A 20,548-nucleotide genomic window follows, 5' to 3' on the forward strand; every position below is an offset into this window, starting at 1 on the left:
GATTGCGTGCATCTTAATAAGTTGCAAACTTGTTTAATTCGAAACTACTGTAGTAATCTGTGGTGTGTGGTGTCACCAAATCAGAGCTGGTCACCTTTGCTCATCTTGTATGTCTTGACGCGTAGGTTGTCGTATCGTATCATGGCCTCAGATGAACATATCCTGACAGGCGACAGCAAAAGATCAAGCGCCGTCCGTCCTTGTCACGCCGCACAAGAGCACACTGCTTCTATTCAATCCAGACTTCAGAGACGTCCTTGATTGCCATTCCGGCCAAATCAATCCAGATGTGCTTGCACAGCATGTTCCTCCAAAATGTTCGTAGCCTACAAGCCTACGCAACAACAGGTGCAATCTCATCTCGTGTCACACCAAAATGAAGCTACGGATCGAACGCTGCATACGAACGGAGGGAGTAACAATTAACGAATAATAGCCTCCTTTCGCCTGGTTCGAGCATGCAGCATGGATATGACAATGACCTGTGCGAAAGGGGAACGGAAAAAGGTGAGAATGGAACATGGCATTGAGGTAGCTTGGCCCCCGGGTGGCTAAGGCAGTTAGGTAGGCAGGTCCATGGACCAGCCGGCTTGACCTAGAAATGAAAGACGGGTGGTAAACGAAGGACGGAGAGCATGTGTCATGGGCCTGTGGTTTCCAGAAGGACTGATTCTGTAGGTATGTATAGGTTGCTGGTGAGATCTGAGTTCAGCAAGAAGGACGGGATGTTTCTTTTGCTAAAGGACGTGCGGAATATACTTACTCCGTTTCATATTAAGCGATTTTATATTACATGTATCTAGATGCTTTTCGGCATAGATACATTCATGTCTCGGCAAATTTGAATCACTTAATATGAGGCGGAAGGGGTATATTCCATCTGTGCAGCATATTTCTGTCCCTTGCCGATAATTCTGGGACATATTGGCGTATTCATCCACTAATGTAATTTTCACTTTGAGAACCCAATTCCCGCTTCGATACGGTGATACCGATGGGCTAAAGTATTTTGACAGCACATGAGGTTCCATCTTACCGATCGCCGCCACCTGTTGTCATCTTTCCACGAGTAAAGATTTCCATCATTATTTCTCCACGTATTTTTTACTTCCCAGATGTATCTGATAACCTTGTTTTTTTTTTCCTTTATGCCTGGCTGACATGAACAAACTAACAGGTTCAGGTTCCGGCACATAACTCTACGACGTGGCCACCTGTTCCTCCGGAGGCTCCCATGGATTTGGGCCTAGGCCCCGGGCTAAAGCCCTCTAGGCCTGTTAGCGCCCTATGGCCGTGAAGAACCAATTGCTGTGCTGAGAACCCGAGGTTCCACGACAGAATGTCATTTTTTTCAGAACCAAATTCTTGCAGAATCTGCAAAAAAAATAAAAAAAATGAGAAGAGTAAGTTCTTGGAATTTTCAAGACGTCCCCGTATCAGATGCAATAAGTATAACAGAAAACGATCTTTTGTAAGCCAGTTGCGCATGGAAGAAGACGACCCTTGTTTGCAAATGCTATTTTGTGTGATTTCTGTCACGGAGAAGCATTCTTCTGAAAGTTGCTGCTTTTACGTAGTACGTTCTTGTCGATGTGTTCCTTCTGCGATATGTATCTTTTAAACTACTGATTTTGTCCATTGTCAAACCTCAGTTATTTTTCAGTCGAAGGGTAATTCCACAAGACATTAGTTACGTTCTAAAAAAGGAACTTGCTGCAGTTTCAATATCGATTTTTAATGTTCTATAGAGATTGACGCTCTGTACTCTCAGCCGCTAACTATTCTTAGCTTCAACCATTTTCTAGTGCATATATTAAATCAGTCTTGTGTTGGGATTGAGGCAGCACATGTGAACGCGGCTTTGATACGACAAGCTCTGCATGTTGGCCAATTGTACACCCTTTTCTGTCGTACTTGATTACGAATCACATATGAAGTGGTGAAGGAATCAGCAAAATGACCAGTAACATGTGAGTTAAATCTTGTATGCCTGGTTATGATGCACTGTATTAACATAGCTAGGGTAAAAAGGAGAACACTGTTCAACTCTAGATCTTGCTCCATGATTTGGCATATTGTCGCAAAACATTATTGTTCTGTGGAAAACAATAGCAAACTAACAGTACCAACACATTACTGCAAGGAATGCTAAGAAAAAACACATTACTGCAAGGAGCTACTCACTTTGGTCTTAAATTCTTGACTCAAATTTGTCCAAATATGGATGTATCTATTCTTAAAAAGCGTCTAGATACATGTAATATTTTGACAATAATTTAGGATCGGAGGGAGTAACATTCTTTGTATAACTGAACTTTTGGCTTGAACTGGACCATGTATGCATGCATGAAGGAACGATGGTGGGTAACATTTTGCTTTCAGTTGGTTAAATGAAAATGCCAACAAACACTCCCCATGAGGCTGCTAATAATGTTTTCCACTAAACTTCAGCAGCAATGGCCCAACAGTTTTTTGTCTATCTGCTTTTGTCTTCAAAGCAAAAATGCAACTACCACCGGATCTTTCTATTTTGATTTATATGCCTTCCCTCTTTACTTACTCACCACTTAATCTATAGAAGCATTGCCATTCCAAAAAACTGAAGTCTGTCCCCTTCTAATCATGTTTGTTTCAGCATTGACTGCACTGCCTCCAGAAATATTTGTTGCAGTGACATGGCAAAAGCATTGAGCCACTCAAAGCATCTGTAGAAGCAGGCCCTAGGTTGACAATTAGAAGCCAAATATCCCGTGCTGATCTGGGTCAATGCATCACAGAAGGAGATGGTTGCTTTGTAAACTTTGTTCTTCTCAAGAAAGTGGAGCGCTTTTTGTCCATTGAGAAACTTTTTAAAACATGCTAACCTATGACTCGATAGCAGTTTGCTTCTTATTCTTCTTCTTCTTGTTCTTCCTCCAGGCCATTAATTTACTAGAAGCACTACTTTGTCAAAACTCAAACACAACCACTTTTTACGGGATGGGCCAAAAGCTTGGGTGCACTTTGTGAGCGACTACCAATGGTGACTCCTGGAAGAGCAAATTAATTCAGCAATCATGGATCAAGTAGATCACTCACTTCCTTTTCCTCTTTCCTACGCATCATACTCTGCATTACCATTCGCCAACTTTTTCAGAAAAATAACAATTGTATATCAGGAAATGTGAACCCAACTAAGATTCTGGATAACTGAGAATTATGGACTAGAATGTGATTGCCTTTCGTCTACCTTTTTATTTCCTTTTCTTCATTCTGGACTTCTGGTGGTCCTATACTAAACTGCATGCCTCTATTCCCTTCCTTTTCGATATTTTTTCTTTGGTGAAGGAGAAGGTCTGCTGAGGCTAAACACTAGCACTTGATCATGCATCAACAGTCACAGGTTGCAAAAGCATTAACTGATTTAATTTACATGTCAATCTAGTTTGTAGATTGCATGGGCTCCCAAAATCCAACAAGACGAATCGGTTGCAGCAGTGCAAAATCATGTTAAATTGGACCCATTACTGCTGTTTGATAGAGTGTTATTATATTATAGAGTTATTACATCCATCAGACAGCCGGCACGAGCACAAGCCACATGTTGCCATCATGTATCTCAAGTTCTTAAACCACATCTTCACATTTACCTGCGGTTTACAGAACCTGAACTGAAACGGTAGACAGTAGTCAGCAACTAAGTTAGTTACTACGTTAACTGTCTCACATGACCAAATATTCTGAAGATCTCTGGAAAGAGCTAAAGCAAGCCCCCTTTTCTTCACACCCGGGCAAGCCAAGCCTCCTGTGCGCTTTGACAATTGCCATGCGAGATCTTTATTCATCTCTTTCCTTCCTGTATGTGTGCTCGCTTTCCCTTTCTGCCTTCACATCCACCCAACCCATGAATGCTACCGAAAGCTAACCCTCTCCCGTGAGAGACAGCCAGCACAGCCGTCCACCCCACGGGCAACCAGATCGATCGATCAACAAGGCTCACATGGGCGCCAAAGACAAATCCCATGGATTCCCAGGAGACGGATCGGTTGGTAGTTCTAGAATCTGGAATCAAATACCCTGTATATATGTGGCGCGCAGAGGCAGAGGCGCTCGTTGGCACGGAGCAGTGCGTGGATGCTTCGGTTCGGTGGTAGTACCTACGTCGGGATTCCCCGTGAGGCTCGGGACGTTGTCCACTTGCCAAGCTTTGATCGCTTTTTCGTGATGATTTCACTCCATCGGTGGTCTCTCCCACTCTCTCTCTTTTTTTGCGCGATCTTTTGACTGAGAATGCAATGCTTCAACTTGGTTCGGCGTCTGTGCATTGCTATACTGCACGGTCCAAACATGGCGACGGATGGTAAATGCAATCCGGGCGCGATAATTAAACTAGGAACCAAATTTGATCACTTCGATCGACATTTGAAGCCAGGCTTTGTGTACTGCGGATCTTTCGAGCCCTGGCTTCACAACTTCGAAGCAAATTAAGGATCGACTGGATCATGTCTCCCACGGTTTCACCAAATGATGCAAACAGGATCACACGTATATCATAATTCTAGGTTAACCTGTAAATCTTCAAGTCGAATTTTTAACAATTCGGTGACCTTTTTTTTTCTTCGTTTGTAGTTTTGTAAAACTCTTCTTCCTAATCGAATGGCAATCGACTGTCTTTTAAAAAAAATGATTTTTTACAGGAAAAAATGATTTTTACTACCAAATCAATTAAACTGCATTACTATCTTACTTTTCCCTCGGCCAACGTCACTGTAATAACTGGCAATCACGTCTTGAGTCATGATACATTAATTTGGAAGCTCGCATACATTGCTTTGGACACGGTCATTCACTTTGTTGGCTTAGGAAACAGACAATTGCCCGTCTTCGTTTCGACGAGTGGCCATTTCCTCGTGTCATCACAGAGACGGTCACCAATCCCCAATTAGGCCATCGGTAACACTTCACGTATAACATGAACCAATACAATATTTTGTACGATTATGTGACTTACAACGCCTAGTGTTGCAACAGAATGTGATCAATGGTGGATATGCTCGTGTAGTAAGAAAATTATATGAAAATTGAAGTATGCCGGCGCCATCTCTCTCACCCCCAACACTGGCATCGCCACTCCCCATCCCCAACGCCGCCTACCTCAACCTTCGCCGCCGCCTGCTTCAATCGCTACGAGCGCGTGCCTCGACAACGTGGTCCCCGCCTCCGTCAGCCACTGCAGCAGCAAGCTCCGCCACCAACTCGATGGCACCACGACAGGCGCCAGACAGAGGGGAATGGGAAGGGGAAGGGAGAGGTATTTGGCGGGAAGGAGAGAGATTCGTTCCGATCCTGCGGACGAGTTTGGAGGCTCCCGAGAGAGATTTGGGGGTTGGCTGGGTTTGGGGAGGGAGATAGGGGATCCGCTGGAGATCGATCTTGACCAAAAATCCCTAAATTTGACGATAGGGGGTTGGATGGGGCGACTGTTGGACTTGGCGTGATGGATCGGTTATTCTTGTCCAAAACAAATTGAAGTTAAAAGAGGTTAGTTTCAAAAAAAAAAATGACACTTTGTCTAGGTATGAATGAAAAGTTGGCTATTGATAAGTGAAAGAAGATGTGCATTTGGGCCAAAGTAAACCTCTGCCAAATCAGTAGTATTCCATTCCATTCCCTCGTCCTGCGCTTCTTCTCCGCCGAAACGCGCCAATCCCCAGGGGCAAGGCTTCGTCCTCGCCTCTCCCGCACAGACGCATTTCCCCAGAGACCGACTGTTGACACTGCGTCAACAGTCGAGCTCGTGCTGCGCTCCCGTGGCCCACCGCCCACGGCTGGGGGACCCATCACCGGCCCCGCTTCCTCCTCCATAACTCCATTAACTACCTTGAAGTCGATCTTGTCTTCAAGCCAGGCACCAAAGCCAGCCAGTTCACCATCCAGCCAGTCCATCCTGCAGTTACAGTTATCACAGTCGAAGAGCCTCTCCCCACCCCCAGTCCCATATGCTACTCCACTATTAGTAATAGCTCCACCGGTTGCTTCTGCTCCGTGTTCCCTTCCTCAATGCAACAGCGGGAATTGACGATGATGTGGTAATCGCCCGATCAGAGCTCCTCGCAACTATGGGAGAAGCGGCGACGGCGAGCCAGGAAGCAGAGCAAGACGACCAGCGGAGGCTCGCGGCGGCGGCGGAGGCGAGCCAGGAAGCAGAGCAAGATGATGAGCAGGGGAGGCTCGCGGCGGCGCTGGACGCCATCAACTCCCTGATCTCAGCCTCCTTCTCCGCCTCCCTCTTCCCGCTCAAATGGCAGCTCATCAGGGACAGGTTCAACCGGCTCCACGCCGGCCTCGCCGACATCACCGTCGACATCGCGGGGGAGGCACACGAAGACGACGACGACGACGAGGCCTTCTCCTCCCTCCTTCGTGGCGTCGCGGAATCCGTGCGCGAGGCGCGGGACGAGCTTGTGCCCCGGAGCCAGGGGCGGCACTACGGCGGCGGGAAGCTCCGGCTGCGGAGCGACCTCGACGTCATGGCGTCCACGCTGGACGCGTACGTGTCGCGGCTGGATGAGGTGTGCGCGTCGGGGGCGCTAACACGCGCGCGCGCTCTCGTGGTGCCCCGGCCGCGCGCCGGCACCGGCGCCGGGCGCGACGACGTGCGGTTCTACGTGCGCGACCTCTTCGCCAGGCTCCGGGTCGGCGGCGCCGAGATGCAGAGGGACGCCGCGGCCGCGCTCAACGAGCTTCTCCGTGACGACGAGATCAAGCCCGTCGTACGTGTCGTCGTGTCAGACTCCGTCGTGGTGGCCGACGGAATCGGGGTTCTGATCGGGCTTCTCGAGTCCCCGGACGCTCGTGTCCAGGAGGAGGCCCTGGATGCCGTTTCCGTGATCCTCGGGTTCAACGACGCTTACAAGGGCGATTTCGTGCTTGGCGGCGTCATCGCGCCCGCGATCCGGGTCCTCGACGCGGGCGGCGCCGGGGCGCCCGCGAAGGAGCGTGCGGCGCGGCTGCTCGGGAAGCTGACAGAGAACTCCGACAACGCGTGGGCCGTCGCCGCGCACGGCGGCGTCACGGCCCTGGTCAACGCGTGCTCTGACCATCGTACCAGCGCCTGCGAGCTCGTCTGCGCGGCGTGCCGCGTGCTGAGGAGCCTGGTGGCCGTGGACGAGATCCGGAAGTACGCCGTGGGCGAGGCCCGGGCGGTGCCGGTGCTCGTGTCGCTCCTGCAGCAGGGCGCCGCGGCCGCGGACGAGGCGGCGCAGATCCAGGCCATGGAGCTCCTCGCCGCGATCGCCACCGCCGGGGACGGATCCTCCAGGGAGGCCGTGGTCCAAGAAGGCGCTCTCGAGTCCCTCGTCCGCGTGCTCGACCCGGGCGTCCAGCGCTCCTCCAAGGCACGCGAGGCGGCACTCCGCGCCATCGACGCGCTCTGCCTCTCGAATTCGACCGACGCCGTGTTCCTCCGCCGCGTCCTCTTCTTCCTCCGCAACGGCGACGTCGCGCTGCAGCACCGCGCGCTCAAGACGGCGCACCGGCTGTGCCAGGCGTCGGAGGAGGGGAAGAAGGCGATGGGCGACGCCGGGTTCATGCCGGAGCTGGTGGGCATCGTCCAGGCGGCCAAGTCGCTCGAGACGCGGGAGATGGCCGCGGAGGCGCTGTGCGCCTTGGTGTCCGTGCACCGCAACCGGAGGCGCTTCGTCCAGGACGACCGCAACGTGGCGCAGATCCTGCAGCTGCTGGCGCTGGGCCCCGACGAGGAGAAGACCTCGCCGGCCAAGCGGTTCTTGCTGTCGACGCTGATGCATGTGACCGACAGCAGCTCTGGCCGGAGGAAGATCATGTCATCGGAGCATGTCAGGTACAGTAGTTCAATCTGATTCGATACTATAACAAATTCCCCTTAAAATTCTCCCCATGTGAATGCGTAGATAGATGCTGACGGAATTTTCTGATACTTGTTTGGATGTTAGGAATCTTGAGAAGCTCGCAGAGACCAATGTCAGTGACGCCAAGAAGATCGTGAAGAAGCTAGGCGGGAGCAAGCTGAGGAACATCTTCCATGGCATTTGGAGCCTGTAAACCGTGTGGACAAGCACTGGGTTCTTGATTGCTGCTGTCTGTATGCACGGATACCTAACACACACATGTCCACTCCATATTTCTTACTGTGAGTGAACAGAACGAACGAATCGCTTCAGTCTATTCTAGTGGCAGTACCCAGCGAGGCAGTGATGTGCCGCAGCCTGGCAGCACACCACACATCCCATACCCACCCTGTACATTCGCTCATCTCTGTCAAATAAAAGTATAATCAACAAAGCCATTCGAGAATGTATTTCGAGATTTCAGTTAATCACCAAAGCCATGGACGGATGATGATACTCTGCAGATCCTTGCTTTTTCAGTGGCACTAGTGTGATCCACAGCGCGGTACGAGCGAGCAGAGTCCGTACCGGTGCCAACGAGTTATGATGGGTGGCCGCTTTCTGCCTTTTTTCTTAGATGCCCAGCCTCAGGTCGGAAACCCGCTTTGTGCTTTACCACCCGCCGCTACCCTGTTGATCCATGTGGCTACTTATTGCAACCGAGCCCGTGGATCGATCAGCAAATCATATGGTCCTACTCTCTGTCTCTCATCTTGTGTGCTTGCAGTTTTACAGGTGCTCTCAAGTCCGAAGGTGTGCTCTGGTGGTCAAAGGAGGGCGAAGTAAATGACTAGATTCTGTGCCTGATCTTGTACGAAGGAAGATACTGTAATATTGATGCTTAGTTAGTGTCCATTTATGCTGCCGATTCGTACTTGCATCTCGTCGTAAATGACTGGAAAACTTGCAGAATCTAGTATTTATTTATTTATACCTGTGCTGTTCATATCTCGCTGTCGAGCTAACTGTCTGAAAGAACACTGACGTTACTGTTAGCCTGATGGCTGCATTTCTTGGTCTGTCCCTCTCGGAACCAAACGAGTCAACTGAGCTCTTGATGTGCGTTCAGTTTGCTTCGAGTTCCGAACCTCTTTATCTTGTGAGAAACATTGTTCTGGCTTGTGACATCTTTGTATCTGACGACCGATGGGTGATTAACAGATAAGTTTCAGGGCAGGGGACGATGCATCTTGAGACACGTAATCTCCCATTTGGTTAGTCTCTTCTTTGAATCGTTGGTTAGTCAGATGAGCTAGCCTTTTCATGCAGACAAGACAAGGCGATCCATCGAGCTTCCTTTGGCTTTTCATGGAACCATCGCCAAGCAATAAACATACAGGTAGAGTCTATGACAGTGGGTGGGAACTGGGAACGTCCTTAGCTGTTCCCTCGATCTGCTGCTAGACTTCGGCTGCGGTGTGGCATCGGTGCTGATGATAAGCAATATGTCGCCGAGGCAGTTGAGGTCTTTCTGCAGCTAGCAATACTGGAAGGCTTTGGTAAGGATGTCGACCAAAGGTACTTCTTGAAATATTCTCCTGGAAGGCCGTGAGGTGATCGTTGAGTTAGGCTGTCTCCCTCGTCTGCAGACTGCTTACCGAGAAATGTTTGCTTTCTTACTTCTTTTTTTGCGACGGACTTTCTTTCCCTTTTTGTTCTCTGTAGTTGACCACCCGTATAGAAAACAACATCGGTACCATAAATCCTTGGCTGCTAGATTGTACTGGCATACGAACAAAGGTCCGGGGCATTTACAACGTGTTTATGACATCATAAAAAATTACAAAAAACAATGGTGACAATCTGATTCCTTCAAATTTATACAGTTTGTGATAAATTAGGTTGATGGGCCCTAAGTGCAGCAAAGCGTTTGTAGTCCAACGGTTAGGATAATTGCCTTCCAAGCAATAGACCCGGGTTCGACTCCCGGCAGACGCAATTTTTGTTATCTCTCTACTTTACACTAAGAACTTTATTATTATTATGCCTTCCAAAGAACTTTATTAGTACCGTAGTATTATTATGCTTTCTTGAGCAAAATTTCAGGCGCATAGTTCGGTTTGATGAACCTAAGCGAGCTAGCCTACGGTCCAGTAAGCGCTACCAGGCCGTTACCGGAACCGGAGCGTGACTGCGTGAGCCCAGATTGCGCTCTGATGTAAAGCCGCGTGATTCAAGTCACAGCAACATCAGGGCTGTGAGGGTGAGCAGCACGTACTAGGAGTTTATCAGGTCGTACGGCCCAGGAGCTGCAGTAGTTTGTGACTTTGGGCTTATTGACAGACTTTGGGCTTTGGACCCCACGGGACGGTGAGCATTTGCATGCACCGCTTTTGGATCCTTTTTGGACTGAACGACCACTTTTCAAAACCAAATTCCCAATTTTCCATGTCCCATTTCCTAGCATTAACGCAATTTTAGTTACAGCCAACCTAGAATGATATACCCCATGAACTAGTGATTCAAGTCGTTCCCAACTTAACATGATATTCAGATCACGGCAACAACACTGACGAGCCAATACAGCACAGCACCAACCCAGCATTTTTTTCCCTTGCACTTCTCTCTCTACAAATGATCGTAATCAAAGAGAATTTAAAGTCATTCTCAATAAATATAAACCGGGTATTCCATATGATTATGACTAGAACGGCATGAAAGAAACGTCGTCGTCTCCTGTGCAAAATCTTTACCAAGTGACTCGTTTTGCACATGTCCATTCAACTAGTTAACGATAAGGAATATTCTCCTTGTCTCCAGACAGCTACATATAATGTATTCACCTCGCCGTCATGGTTACTGGCCAGTGCCACCGTCCCTGATGTGGCAAGATGGAATATGCTTGACCTGTGTATTGTCTTGGTCAGCCACTGAAAACGAGTTTCAGCTGGATTAACTCTTGGCTGCAAACGATAATATATGCTCTCTTTACGGTGGATATTCTTGGTCAATGGCTCGGTGTAGCATGACGGTCACTGCTCAAAGTTAAACTACGACGGTTACCGATAAAGTACCTACGGATGAAGTCTTCTGGAGTCCTGACTTCTGAAGAAAAAAGATTCAACTGTCAGGCAATCTGATCCTGCACCTTGCTGGAAAATCGAATGGTATAATACGAATTTTCAGGCGTAGCTACTGATGGCACCAGAACAACATTTTGAGGCACTGTATGGAATATGAGGACCAGGTTCAAGGCTTCGAATATTCGATATTGATGGGTTTTGTTTAGAACATGCACGATATGGTCTTCTATTTTCCGGGACCTACTAGACCGATGGTATTTAGTCGATGCTATGCTTCGGCGGCCTGGTGGCTTGTCATGTACAGAATGAAGCTGCACTACTCTCAATGGGTTCGATATATCTAAGCCGTCTTATTTTTAGTTAGGTGTACATTAATTGCTCAGCCGCTAGATTGTATTTTAAAACTCGGTACGAACAATGGAGTAGAGGGATGAGGAATGATGCACGAATACTAATCCAACGATTCTAATGCCATCCAGTAAAATTTAAACACGTTGCTTATAAGTCAGACGCTTGAGATATATCCACGCCCAATTGAAAAGGACTATGACAACGGTAGACGAGGGGTATGTTTGGTTCATGCCATTCATGCTCTAGCAATTCTGGCCAATAATTGGCTGGCCAAAAAATTTGGTTTGAGATTCCTTGGCCTAAACTGGCCAAAATTACGGCACAAATTCTGAAGGGATTGTGAGGTAGTTCAGTGAATGGACAAGATTCTGTAGGCTACCAAATGTTTAACAACAAACCAAATAAAAATCAAATTTATATTTGCTGCCAAAATTTTGAGACGAGTTTGGACACCAACAAAATTACAAAACATGCCCCACATGCGCCCTGCAACTTGTAGTTTCTGCAGGACTTTTCCATCGGCGCTGCTTGTGGGGGCCCAGCCACTCGCTTTTGGGCCCAGCCACGCCATGGAGATCTCCAGAGAAACTCCGCACATTTCCGTGGTCAACATGCCGCCCATGTTGGTGGGCCAGGCCAGCAACAGTGAAGCCATCGACTCGTAGACGTTGACCAGTTGTGTTGACTCACGCGGGCGGGCGGAAGGAAGCAACGGCGGCCCGTCGGAGCTCGTAGACGCTGGCCCACCTGGTTCTCGTCGTCATGCAGTGAGCGATGCATGCTTTGCTCTCCTCTGTTCTCTTTCCGGCCTTCGCGTCGGCGTCGAGCACCACTGTCCACTGGCATTTGCCCATCCCGTATGGCGGACCAGAAGCAGCAGCACGAGTGCAGGCCTGGCCGACTAGCTTGCTTGCTTTGACTTGCTGCAAATTGTGAAACATGCCATGTGCTTACAAAAACTGCATGCAGTGCCTGTGCAATCCTGAGCGCCGTTGCCATTTACCGACCTGGGGCGCTAGCTCACGCATCATTGCGTCTGGCTAGATATAGCTGGGGCGTAGGACGGCGACGGGCATTTGTCCCTAGACTCAGCGATCACGGTAGCATATACTCGATCCAGGCAGCAGAAGCCAGAATGGGACGTGTCCTCCCCGCTCACGCTGCGCGCGATCGGCCCCGCGATCTCAGCGACGTTGACGGCTACCGCGGACACGATGCGTGCTGCATGCAGCATTTGACCGGCGAGCCTGATCCGGCTTCCCGCTCGAGCAATTCCTTTGGCTAGCTCCCACATGGCCACAAACAAGTAATAAAACGTAGCGCCACCACAAGCTTGGGCAGTACCGTGTCGCGTCAATTGGCTGTGATCCGCACGTGTTTTGGCACGCCAATACGCTGGGTCACGTCTTGTGAAGAAACCGGCTCTGTTCGATCGGAGGCAATGCGCTGCTGTCTTTTATACCAAAAGTTGGCGTATTTTGTTTCGTAGATTGCCACTACAGGTGGACTTATTTTGACTCGTTGGCAGCCATTCGCCATAATAATCCGGCCAGTATCATCGCCCTGCCCAAGCTCAGGACATACCAGCATACCACGACGTGACCGACCTTCGGGGTTGGACGGCACGGGGACCCCGCCGATGAACCAACTGTCAACCGATCGACCGATGGGTACTCCGACCGACCAAGTAAGAGGACGAGGCAGTCCCTCTCCAATCTCTTGCCCACTGTTCTTATACCATGAGGCGTACGTGCTCGCATTAATTGATTTTTCTTTTTTGCATAGCCTACCTGCCGGCTTAATTTATCCGGAAAAATAGGATAAACAGGGAGAAATTAACCCTCCTCGGAGCGGATATAGCTCGATCATGATATGCACGCCATCTCTACCTGGTGGAAACATGTTGAATCTCAACACCTCCGGTCAGGCCCGTTTTGACAGAATTGCAGCGCACATTGACGTACCAACCCCTATCATTCTCCAACCCTTGTTCACACCCCCTAATAAAAACTTCATCAGGAAGGCGCAGATTCTCCAATCAGAAACCGCCGCGTCTGATTCGTGGCCGAGTCAGCAGATAATGATCCCGCTCCGTGCTGCACTGGCATATTAGTACTCTCTAATTACTTTCTGCACGACGAACAGATAATGCTGACAAGCGTGCATTGATTCTGGATTACCGGGCGTGTGCGCGCCTTCCAACGTCGACGGACGGTGATCCTCGAACGAGAGCTTCGCATTAATGACGGCCGGTGTTTCCAGGAAACCGAGCAGCTGGATAAAGGTGTATAATATCCAGAGCCACAATTTACTCGTACAGATGGGCGAGCGAAATAAAAGGACAGAAAAGGTAATGCTGCTGAGCGGACGTTTTCATTACAGCCCTCAAATGTATCTCTGTTTTCTAAGGAGCGCCCCCGCCTTCCCACTCCTATAAATCCTCGCTCTCCTCCGCCTCCATTTCCTCCCCTCCCATTCTCTTCTGCATCCTCTCCTCTCATCTCCTTCTGCTGCTCTGAACCGAACACAGGCTTGCTCATCAGAGTCAGAGAGAACCTCTTTCTTGGAGCTTCTGAATCTCGAGAGAGACATCCGCTAGCTAGCGTCGCGTAAGTACTCGCGTTGAGTTGCGTGCTAGTAGGCGGCGGTCGTGATGGCCGGCGGCGCGGTGGTGAACACCGGAGGGGGGAAGGACTACCCCGGGAAGCTCACCATGTTCGTGCTCTTCGCCTGCATCGTCGCTGCCACCGGCGGCCTCATCTTCGGATATGACATCGGCATCTCTGGTACGCGCCTACCTCGATCTTTCATTATGATTGCTCCTGTTCACGCATGATCAATCTTTGGTTGTTTTCATCTCGGCCACCGTTCACCTACCAACGTGTCGGCTTGTTTTGCACATAGAAACAAAGCTGTGATATTCCCTTTCCTTTTATTATTTCCATATTTATTACTTGTACAGTTGTACCGGATTCTTGCTGGACCAAAGAAGAGTCTTTCCATGCATGTACCTCTTGTTACCTGGCACAACCTTTCCATGTTCATAGTGATTATTTCTTTCACGCGCATCATCTTTATATGTTATCAGTGCTCCTCTGCATGTCCAATAATCAAAATCAGGGAAAAGAAATCAAGAAATTAACCATGTTTGCAATGGCGTGGATCATGATCAGGTGGCGTGACGTCGATGAACCCGTTCCTGATGAAGTTCTTCCCGGCGGTGTACCGGCAGGAGCAGGAGGCGGAGCGGAACCAGAGCAACCAGTACTGCAAGTTCGACAGCCAGCTGCTCACCATGTTCACCTCCTCGCTCTACCTGGCGGCGCTCGTCGCCTCCTTCTTCGCCGCCACCGTCACTCGCGTCGCCGGCCGAAAGTGGTCCATGTTCGCCGGCGGCGTCACCTTCCTCGCCGGCGCCGCCCTCAACGGTGCCGCCAAGGACGTCCTCATGCTCATCCTCGGACGCGTCCTCCTCGGCATCGGCGTCGGCTTCGCTAACCAGGTACGTACACCACCAATCCGCTGACCCCGGTCAACGCCACTGTTTTCCTCTTTGACTCTCCACTACAGCTGGAGAGACAGAAGTGGAAAGAAAACGACCGTTTTTACTGATGAATTTTTTATTTTTCACTGTATCGAGCAGTCGGTGCCGGTGTACCTGTCGGAGATGGCGCCGGCGCGGCTGCGAGGGATGCTCAACATCGGGTTCCAGCAGATGATCACGATCGGCATCCTGTGCGCGAACCTGATCAACTACGGCACGGCCAAGATCAAGGGAGGGTGGGGCTGGCGCGTGAGCCTGGCCCTGGCCGCGGTGCCGGCCGCCATCATCGCCGTGGGCGCGCTCTTCCTCCCCGACACGCCCAACTCCCTCATCGACCGCGGATACACCGACGACGCCAAGCGCATGCTCCGGCGCGTGCGCGGCACGGACGACGTGGACGAAGAATACCGCGACCTGGTGGCCGCGTCCGAGGAGTCCAAGCTCGTGAGCCACCCGTGGCGCAACATCCTGCAGCGCCGCTACCGCCCGCAGCTCACCTTCGCAATCGCCATCCCTTTCTTCCAGCAGCTGACCGGCATCAACGTCATCATGTTCTACGCGCCCGTGCTCTTCAAGACGCTGGGCTTCGCCGACGACGCCTCCCTCATGTCCGCCGTCATCACGGGCCTCGTCAACGTCTTCGCCACTTCCGTGTCCATCGTGACCGTGGACCGGCTCGGGCGCCGGAAGCTGTTCCTCCAGGGCGGGGTCCAGATGCTGGTTTGCCAGATCGTGGTGGGCGGGCTGATCGGGGCGAAATTCGGGTTCAGCGGCGTGGCCGTGATCCCCAAGGAGTACGCGGCGTTCGTGGTGCTCTTCATCTGCGCCTACGTGGCCGGGTTCGCCTGGTCCTGGGGCCCGCTCGGGTGGCTCGTCCCCAGCGAGATCTTCCCGCTGGAGATCAGGTCGGCCGGGCAGAGCATCACCGTGTCCGTCAACATGTTCTGCACGTTCGTCATCGCGCAGGCGTTCCTCCCCATGCTCTGCCGGTTCAAGTTCATGCTCTTCTTCTTCTTCGGCGCGTGGGTGGTGCTCATGACGCTCTTCGTGGCATTCTTCCTGCCGGAGACCAAGAACGTGCCCATCGAGGAGATGGTGCTCGTCTGGAAGGCGCACTGGTACTGGGGCCGCTTCATCCGGGACGAGGACGTGCACGTCGGCGCCGACGTCGAGATGCCGGCATCCGGCAAGAACAAGATCCAGCCAGGCAACGGCAAGCTCGGCATCTAGCTAGCCTGTGAGTGACGTCGTCGGTGAAAATGTTCGCTAATAATCAAGCTGTTGCAGTCCGATGTCAAGGACTTTGAGTCCTGAATCCTGATTTGATTTCCATTTTTTATGTGTTGTAATTGTCTTAGTACCTAGGACGATGACGAATAGTCCTTAATTCCGGGTTCTTTTGTGCCGGAGATTTTACTCTAGTGCCATGGTGGCATGGATCAAATATGGATAGAAATGCAAGTTGAAAGGCAATCTCTGCGCGTGGATGAATCATGAATTAAGATATGAAGACATGCCATCATGAGCTATCTGGCAACCATTTTTTGGTTTGTAGCACTAATTAATTTACGCGTATTTACAGCTCAACAACTGCTGGAATTGCTAGGAGGAGTTGAATTTCACGCCACCGATTTCTGTGGGAATCAGTACTTATCATGTCCGCAATGTACCAGCCGCACAAACTACGCATCAGGAGAAGGTTCTCCCAAGAACGTGACCAAAATGACAGGAGTCCGTTGCTTGCTCTTCCTTTTCCACGGATGTCGCAAGCAGAACACACATCACTTGGCAACCTGGTAGGACATGGAAGATTGATGACGTGCAAGCCGTGGGACACTGGGACCACGATGTCTTGAATTTCGTTGTACGTGCTCATCTAGAAACCATTTGATGCGACGCGGCCGCTCCAGGCTTCCAGCTCCGATCGATGCATGGCACGAAGATTGATGTTGTGGATCGGCGTCGCTCGTTCTGGGCTCGTGGCGTTGAGCCTAGCATCGCCGCACGTTCGTTTCTGTACCTATCTATCTAAAAATAAAAAGTATGGACCGTTTCTTTCACCATGATTTTGTCGCCTGTCAAACCTTCCTTCCTCTGCCCCCGCGTCCCATACCCGTTCGTAAAAAAAAAAGAAAAATCTAACAGAAACCTAACTCCCATCCTCCCCCGCCGGGTCTGCCCTCGTCGGCTGCTCTACCTTGTGCGCGTCCCTCCCGGAACGAGATCCAGTGCCTTGCCTCTGTCTTCCGGAACGAGATTCCTCTATCTCCCTCTCTACCTTGCTCGTGACTCGTGAGGCACCTCGGGTTCATCAAGGAGGAGAGCAAGAACGAGAAATTTCGGGCCATCAACCCTCCAGGCTCCCGGTTGCCTTTGGTTTAGGAGCGGCGGCCGGCGAGGGAGCCCGGGAGGTCGGTCCAGACGGCGAGCTCCGAAGAAGAGCCGCGCGGTGGGGGTCCAAGTCCAACCGAGGACCGGAGGTCAAGAGCACCATGGAGATTTTGATTGCCTTGATGTCACCGGAGAACGAGCTTTCGGTAAGGATGGCCGAAGGGGAAAAAGATGAGCCCCGGGGGGAGGCGGCGGCGGCCTGTTCGTCATGCTCGCCTGTTCGTGCAGCCGGCGAGAGGCGTGGGCGGGGGAGTCTGTTCGTCATGTTTGTCTGTTCGTTCAGCCGGCGACAACTCCAGGAGACTTGCTGCCATAGCTGAAGAACATGGACTGCAACCGTGCATTTGGAACAACAAGTGCTTCTCTAGCACGACTAGCAACGCCTAATTTAGACAATCATTAAAGCTCTAAAGCATCCAAGAAAAAGTTGACCCCAAAAAGGAAAAGGGAAGTTCTGATTTTATTGCATGAAGATTCTATGTCTGTGTTAATTTCTGATATATAGACTCAGATTTCTATGTTTTGTGTGATGATTGTGATAATTTATGAGAAGCAAACTCAGAGTAATCCATATTGTGAGACAGCCGCAAAAAAACGTGATGTGAACTTGGAATCATATCTTATGAATTTGATTTCAGTATCCTTTTATCTCATTTCCACTGTCTGTATGATATGAAGTGTATATATGCTGCTAAAAATCTTTGGAGTGAATATATGCTGTCAAAATTCAGTTCAAGTGCATATATGCTGCCAAGTCAAGCATGTGTTGTACATGGTGTCTGAAATCAACCATGAAGTGTATATACTATCAAGCAGCAAAGGGATATATCCAGGGGCAGAAAATTGCAGAGTCTCCAAAATTGCATCACTTGTATCCTTGGACGGCCGGAGTCGTCGCTGCGCCCATGGCCGTTGAATACAGTTCGTCTGTGGTCACACAGGGGGATTTTGGTAGAGAAGGTTCTTCCTTTGATCAACACCAACAGACTCACTTCCCTTAACCATCAACAACTTGCAGTGATGGTTGTACGCCTCCGACCCTGAGTTTTTATATTGATGGAGTTGATGGAGTCACCCTTTGAACTGAATGTTGGTAGCACCGTAAGGGGGATTTTGGTAACTTCAAATCTCTCTCATAGTAGCATGGGATGCCATACTTGCTTTCAGAAAATCAAAATAACCAGTTGCTTGTTTGTAGCTTCTTTACTTCTAGACCATCTTCTATCATTTTGTTTCTGGCATGTCAAACATCAGGTGGTCCACAACCTAGAGTACATATCAAAGCTTTTGAAAACCAAAAATAACCGGATTGGTTTTATCAAAAAAACATAGTATCTTTACTTCGTGCCCATTTTATACCACGGTCCACGGCTGTGAATTGGCTTACTCGGTTGACCAGATGTGAAGCAGTTATATATAGATAGAGAATTGTTGGAAATACGAGCGGAGCAAAGCGCAGCGACCCGTGGCAACGTACCAAACATGTGAAGAATTGTCAGGAACACGAGCGGAGCAGAGCGCAGCAGACCGTGGCAGCGCACGGGCATTTCAGCTAGTAGAAGAAAATATCAGGTAAAAACCACTTTTCTTATGAAACATGTAAAAACTAAAATATTAAGAGAGTGTCTCATTCTCATTTTTTTTCCACCTAGTTATTTTTCCTTTACACCCATGAGTTTTGTTAAAATCCACTGCAGTCCGTAAAAGAAATTTCATTCATGTGTTTCACAAAGGAGTTGGTCTTGCGTTAATATATTTTATTATGCCATGTTTGATTATGATATCGAATCCATATTATTGTTTCATTTATGTATCATTAAAGAGTAAAATGCACCGCAGGTCCTAAAACTATTCGAGGTGTGTCAAGTGAGTCCTAATTCTTTAAAAGTACATATTTGGACCCTAATTCTTTGTAAGTTGTTCACACGTGGTCCTAATCAAGCCAGAGCAGCTGCTGACTGGTCAGGTGACAAGTTGACCGCTGCCACGTCGGACGAGGTCGTTGGGCGGGAGTTTTCCCCCGCGTAGTTGTGGCCTAAAATTTTGCAAAAAAATTCATATAAACAAATGAGAATTAAGTTTGCTTATTCTCTCTGAATCCTCTCCTTTTCCTCCCGTTGCCTGAACCCCCCGCCGCCGCCACCCCATTGCTGCCATGTCTTGGATCTCGATCGCAAGTTCCGCTGCTGCAGCGGGGAAGAGAGGCGGAGATAAGCTGCAACCTCACTGCCGGCCCCCTTCAAAGCTCACCGGAGGGGAAAACCTAGAATTGCCACTCACGTCGCCTCTGCTCCGAGCGGGATGGGAGAATTGGGGAAAATGACCGCCGAATGAGTTAACTGGAAAGGATGGGCCTGTTTCCAAATTTTCAGCACCCGACAGTTAGCCAGCCAGCGTGGCGGTCAACTTGCCACCTGGCCGGTCAACAGCCGCTCTGGCTCGATTAGGACCACATCAAGATGGCAATGGATAGTCATCTGTGAAAATATCCATGGATATCCAGCCCATGGATCGCGGATATGGATCGGGTTTTCGATCCATATCCACGAATGGATACCCGCCAACTCATGGAGTGGGCACAGATATCATATTTGATCCATGGATATCCATGGATACCCGGTATTTATTAAAATAAATAAATTATTGATATGTGGATCCACTACTCCATAGATGTATCTCCCTCCGTCCCGAAATAAGTAACGTGGATTTGTATAATATAAATCCTCTTTTGGTTAATATAGATTATAAACCGGTGATCGGTCATCCACGTAAGTGTCATCTATTGAGGTATTTTGAGCAGCAATATCTTTTTTTTATTCTAGAAAAAAGTAGCAATATCTTATTTTTGGATTATTATTATTATTATTGAACACAAAGTAATGTAAGTATATATCTAGTAATCCAATGAGCTTTCGCATAGTTATGATATGATTTTTTTGCCGTGTAAACTCCGCCACACCTTAAAATTTATCCTGGGTCCACCACAAATTTGAGTCACTTAATATTGGACGGAGGGAGTATATTGCATGGATATGGATAATCCATGGATACCCGGATACCCAGTGGATATGGATGTGGATATTGTTTTGCATCCACGGATATTTTCACGGATGGATAGTTGGTCTGGTGATGGATGTGGATATGGATATGGATTTGGTCGACCCGTCCAGACCCGCCCCGTTGCCATCCTGAGGACCACGCATGAACAACTTACACAGAATTAGGGTCCAAATATGCACTTTTAGAGAATTAGGACCCACTTGACATCCCTCGAATAGTTTTAGGACCCACGGTGAATTTTACTCATCATTAAATTGGCATCATTGATATAT

The 20,548-nt window shown here is 49.4% G+C and overlaps 2 protein-coding genes and 1 non-coding gene across 3 annotated transcripts; all 3 read left to right on the forward strand.

Annotated features, from left to right (window-relative positions):
* The first annotated feature begins 5,689 nt into the window (after window positions 1-5,689).
* On the forward strand, window positions 5,690-8,370 carry LOC100840679 (protein CELLULOSE SYNTHASE INTERACTIVE 1). Its single transcript, XM_010238740.3, has 2 exons — window positions 5,690-7,840; window positions 7,953-8,370. The coding sequence occupies exons 1-2, from the start codon at window positions 6,099-6,101 to the stop codon at window positions 8,059-8,061; spliced, it is 1,851 nt and encodes a 616-aa protein (XP_010237042.1). The 5' UTR covers window positions 5,690-6,098; the 3' UTR covers window positions 8,062-8,370.
* Window positions 8,371-9,773: 1,403 nt separating this feature from the next.
* On the forward strand, window positions 9,774-9,845 carry TRNAG-UCC. The gene has a single exon. It is a non-coding gene; the product is annotated as a tRNA-Gly (tRNA).
* Window positions 9,846-13,675: 3,830 nt separating this feature from the next.
* On the forward strand, window positions 13,676-16,362 carry LOC100829775 (sugar transport protein MST6). The gene is made up of 3 exons (XM_003562826.4): window positions 13,676-14,067; window positions 14,455-14,783; window positions 14,925-16,362. The coding sequence occupies exons 1-3, from the start codon at window positions 13,935-13,937 to the stop codon at window positions 16,053-16,055; spliced, it is 1,593 nt and encodes a 530-aa protein (XP_003562874.1). The 5' UTR covers window positions 13,676-13,934; the 3' UTR covers window positions 16,056-16,362.
* The last annotated feature ends 4,186 nt before the right edge of the window (window positions 16,363-20,548 follow it).

Source organism: Brachypodium distachyon, chromosome 1 (assembly GCF_000005505.3).
Source record: "Brachypodium distachyon strain Bd21 chromosome 1, Brachypodium_distachyon_v3.0, whole genome shotgun sequence".
NCBI lineage: Eukaryota > Viridiplantae > Streptophyta > Magnoliopsida > Poales > Poaceae > Brachypodium > Brachypodium distachyon.

Coding starts and splice junctions, on each gene's coding strand:
- LOC100840679 (XM_010238740.3), top strand. CDS start 6,099: ATGGGAGAAGCGGCGACGGCGAGCCAGGAAGCAGAGCAAGACGACCAG. Junction 7,841..7,952: donor ATGTCATCGGAGCATGTCAG/GTACAGTAGTTC, acceptor TTTGGATGTTAG/GAATCTTGAGAAGCTCGCAG.
- LOC100829775 (XM_003562826.4), top strand. CDS start 13,935: ATGGCCGGCGGCGCGGTGGTGAACACCGGAGGGGGGAAGGACTACCCC. Junction 14,068..14,454: donor ATATGACATCGGCATCTCTG/GTACGCGCCTAC, acceptor GATCATGATCAG/GTGGCGTGACGTCGATGAAC. Junction 14,784..14,924: donor GCGTCGGCTTCGCTAACCAG/GTACGTACACCA, acceptor TGTATCGAGCAG/TCGGTGCCGGTGTACCTGTC.